At 38.6% G+C, this 3,800-nt stretch overlaps 1 protein-coding gene across 1 annotated transcript; it reads left to right on the top strand.

Moving 5' to 3' along the window:
• The first annotated feature begins 597 nt into the window (after positions 1-597).
• On the top strand, positions 598-2,978 carry LOC128114526 (uncharacterized). Its single transcript, XM_052744596.1, has 2 exons — positions 598-626; positions 2,306-2,978. Exons 1-2 carry the CDS (start codon positions 598-600, stop codon positions 2,976-2,978), a joined length of 702 nt encoding a protein of 233 aa, XP_052600556.1.
• The last annotated feature ends 822 nt before the right edge of the window (positions 2,979-3,800 follow it).

Genomic DNA, 3,800 nt, shown 5'->3' with positions numbered 1-3,800 from the left:
AGTCATGGAAACATAAGAATGTGTATAGTTACTTCTCTTAAGGTTGGCCATCGGTAACACTTGGATTTCCTAGAAGAGAGATAAAAAGGTAAGGATTTTATATTTTCCATGTTGTTTTCATTAATTGCCTTCACTATATTAAGACACAGACTGCCAAAGAAGGACTCTGACATATTGATCATGTTTTCCATTTGAGTAAATCCTTCTGAACATCATAAGTGACAGGAAAACTCAAGTGAATAATAACTCTCCAGTGTCTGCACTGCCCATTTATCTGTGTACCTCACTGAAGTTTGTGAATTGGAATTAGCATCTCTGGTATTTCCCTATGTATAAAATGAGAGTAATAATTGTTTGGGTGTCATTGGAAGGTCACTAATATCCTGAAGTGTTTAATATAGGTTCAAACAAAGCAAATCAGAGGTATGAATGCACAGGATTGTGAGAGTCCACCAGTAAACAAGGCATTGTTCTGAGCAGAAACATGTGCCTAACAGAACTTCTTTTACTCAGGTGCTTCACCACTTCATGTAACTCCCTCTCTGATCAGTATTTCCAGTGAATTAGAGGAAGACTTGTGATATTGTCATCTTCCAAATGGATCACTTCGCCCCTAACACAAAAAGGTAAAAACATAACGTATGATATATGAAGGCTTTCTACTTGGTTCTTAACAAAAAACTTCTATCTGCTCTTGGGGTTCAAACAAGGGCAGCAGCACATCCTGCCAAGCTAGCTCATTTGTCTGGTACAAAATCATTCCCCCTCCTGCTTTCATTTCTGCTTCAAAGCATACTGCTCCTGCAGTCTTCTGCCTCAGACCTGCCTTGGCAAGAAACAGCTCATGGTGGTGCCCAAGCCATCATCAATTACAAACCCATCTTGCTGATGTAATTTCCCAAGTAACAGACCTACAGCCTTTTCTCTTTTAGGAAGCACATTCCACAGAAGACTTTGTAACAGTAGGTAGCTGATAGATAATGCTCCATGGCAAGGGAACCCTATTATGGGTCCCTTAATTTTCCTCATTTGCGACAGCAGTGAGATATGCAGATGCTGGAATCATTGAAGGAAGTTGCCTTCTTCCTTTCTGCTAAACGACTCATCAGGACCTGTCAGCATGATTTTCTCATTTTCCTTATTGCTACACTCAAGTATCTGAGTTGAGAGAAGACACAAATAAGTTCCTTCATAGTGTTAATGTGAAGTGCAAATTTTGTGTCAAAGATGACACTGGCTAACCCAAAATACCTCAGGATACTTTATATGTTGCACCCAAAGGAAGTCAATATTCTCAAGGTGCAATATTGAATAATTAGCGGATATGAAATACACATATTCACAATTCCTTTTCTTTTACATACATAGTTTAGTTTTATGGTTTTGGAGAGTGAACTCAGTGCCTCATGTGTAATAGGAAATCATTAGACTAACAAGTTATATCACCATCAAGTCACAAATGAAAGCTTATGTTTGTGTCCATGCTAGTTTTAATTATATAATATCACACATACCCTTCTACAGAAATCAACACTTTAAGGAAAATATTTAAAGAATTATGACAGTGTCTGATTTATCACCCTTGATATACTTAGCTTTCCTTTCCTGTGCAAATTTTATGCTCAGATATATTCAGATAATTATAGAATATATTCTGGCATGCTATTCATTGACATAAATGAACATCATGTATAACATACACATAAGATTTACATCATGTTTCTTCTTGCTTCTTTCTTCTGAAGGGCTATACAGATATTAAAGTGCTCTTATAAGGGTCATGCAATAATCCACTACAATAACTTGTGTATCCCTCTACTCAGAACACTCATTAAAGTTATTTATATATGTTCTGTTTTGAACACAGGGATAGTCTGCATCACCTTAAATGTTACTGCAAACTAGTATTTCATCTTTAATTCCAAGTATTGAAATTTCTAGTCAACAAATAAGAACATAGCATCCTTTGTAGGATACTGTGAAAGTATAGTCCAAAACATCTTACAATAGGAACTCCTCCCACAGTCACAAATATCAATGCTTTGTATACATACTTAACCTCTGTGTAGAACCCTAATACACACACACACACACACACACACACACACACACACACACACACACACACACACACACATATATATATATTATATATATATTATATATATATATATATATATATAATGTTTAGACAGCATAGACATGGTGTGAGTACTTAATACTCTTAAATCATGACTCATTCTGTTTTCCAGCCTTCTTTTATGTTTCGTGGATTGACTCTATACTTGTTCAGTCTCATCTCCAGGTTTTCACAGGGGAAGGAGTGTATCTTCAGACTGACTGGCTTCCTCTGCAGCCTCTTATCTTCAGGATTTGGAATAATCCTTGCAAGCAGCCAATACTGGCGCCTTTGGGAATTTGACAATAAGGTGGTTCAACTTGTGTATATTGGACTCTGGGAAGCTTATTACCATCAGGAGTTTAACATCTCTGGTTCTGTGACCAGGATTCTGGTGCACAGCCCTGTCAACTCGACCTGGACCATTTCACCTGAATTTAGATGTGCACAGAGTTTGATATTATTGGCTATCTTTATAAAACCTGTGGTGGTGATTTTTAGCTCAGCAGCCATTAGGGTTAGCATTATCAGAGCCTCAGTCCCTGAGATTCAGATACTCTGCTACAAGTGCTGTGTCTTAATTCTGCTTCTCAGCAGCCTTTTCACAGTTCTTTCTGTGACCTGGAACCATGTAGTAGATCTTTATGGTGAAACCACTCTTGACTTTCCACCCACCTTTCCTGTTAAGAAAGTAGCCCTTATAAAGAAACACTACACTCACGTGTTCCCCATAGGGGTCCTGACAGCCACCTTGTCACTCTTTGCTATGATTATGTTCCTTTTTGAAATCAGGTCATTGAAACTACAGAGTAAACTGAATGCCCAGCATGATTCCAAACAGGCCAATCAAAAGGCCTGAAATGAGAGATACGGCATTTGCCAAATGTGCCAGGTGACTCCTTGGCCAAGTTTCCTACACCCACATGATACTCTTGTAGTATTCTACTCACTTAAAATAAAATGTCACTTTGATTTCCAGGATGTGTCTGAAGCTTGTATCTTTCTCTATCTGTTAAATGTGTTGCCTTCTCTAAAGGTATTCATATCCTAAACTCTACATGCAAAGATGATGTGTTCTGATAGTGCCAACTCCCTATGGCAGGCAAAAGTACTGGTGAAATGAAAATGGCATAAATCTAAGGACCAACCCTAAGGTGAGAGGTTTGCTATTAAAATAAAAAAAAACACACAGGAATGGGTTGGAGACATTTAAGCCCTAATATGTGTTGAAAGCAGAGCAGTACTTCCTACCCTTGGTAGTACTGAAGGGTCTGCTTTCTTGGAGGCAAGAAGGCCAACTGTATACTGACAATGCCTACTGTGTCTGAAGACTTTCCCTAATGGGAATATCTGAAACTCCAGGCATTTCCAGTCTACTCTGATGGGCAAAGGGATCACTGGGTGGAACAACTTGGTAGGTCATATGCATGATTTAGCTGTTTGGAAGATCTAGGAGCATTAGAGGATTCTACTGAATATGGCTAAGCCACTAATAATGTCCTGGACCTACCCCATCCCAAAGAAGAAACTGGTGCACCCATTGAAACAATGAAATGCCCTTTCCAAACTGGAGAGTTAGAGGATGGAAGTGGTGTCTCAAATTTAGTGCCTTTGTTTCTGAGAAGAGCTTCTGAATCCTTATTTCTTTTCTGGGTGTAACTGGAAAACAGTGTCTCCCTAA

This window comes from Peromyscus californicus, unplaced genomic scaffold (genome assembly GCF_007827085.1).
Source record: "Peromyscus californicus insignis strain IS unplaced genomic scaffold, ASM782708v3 Scaffold_10__1_contigs__length_136768540, whole genome shotgun sequence".
Taxonomy (NCBI): domain Eukaryota; kingdom Metazoa; phylum Chordata; class Mammalia; order Rodentia; family Cricetidae; genus Peromyscus; species Peromyscus californicus.
Note: the sequence above shows the minus strand (reverse complement) of the source record. Positions and strands in the feature narration are given on the sequence as shown.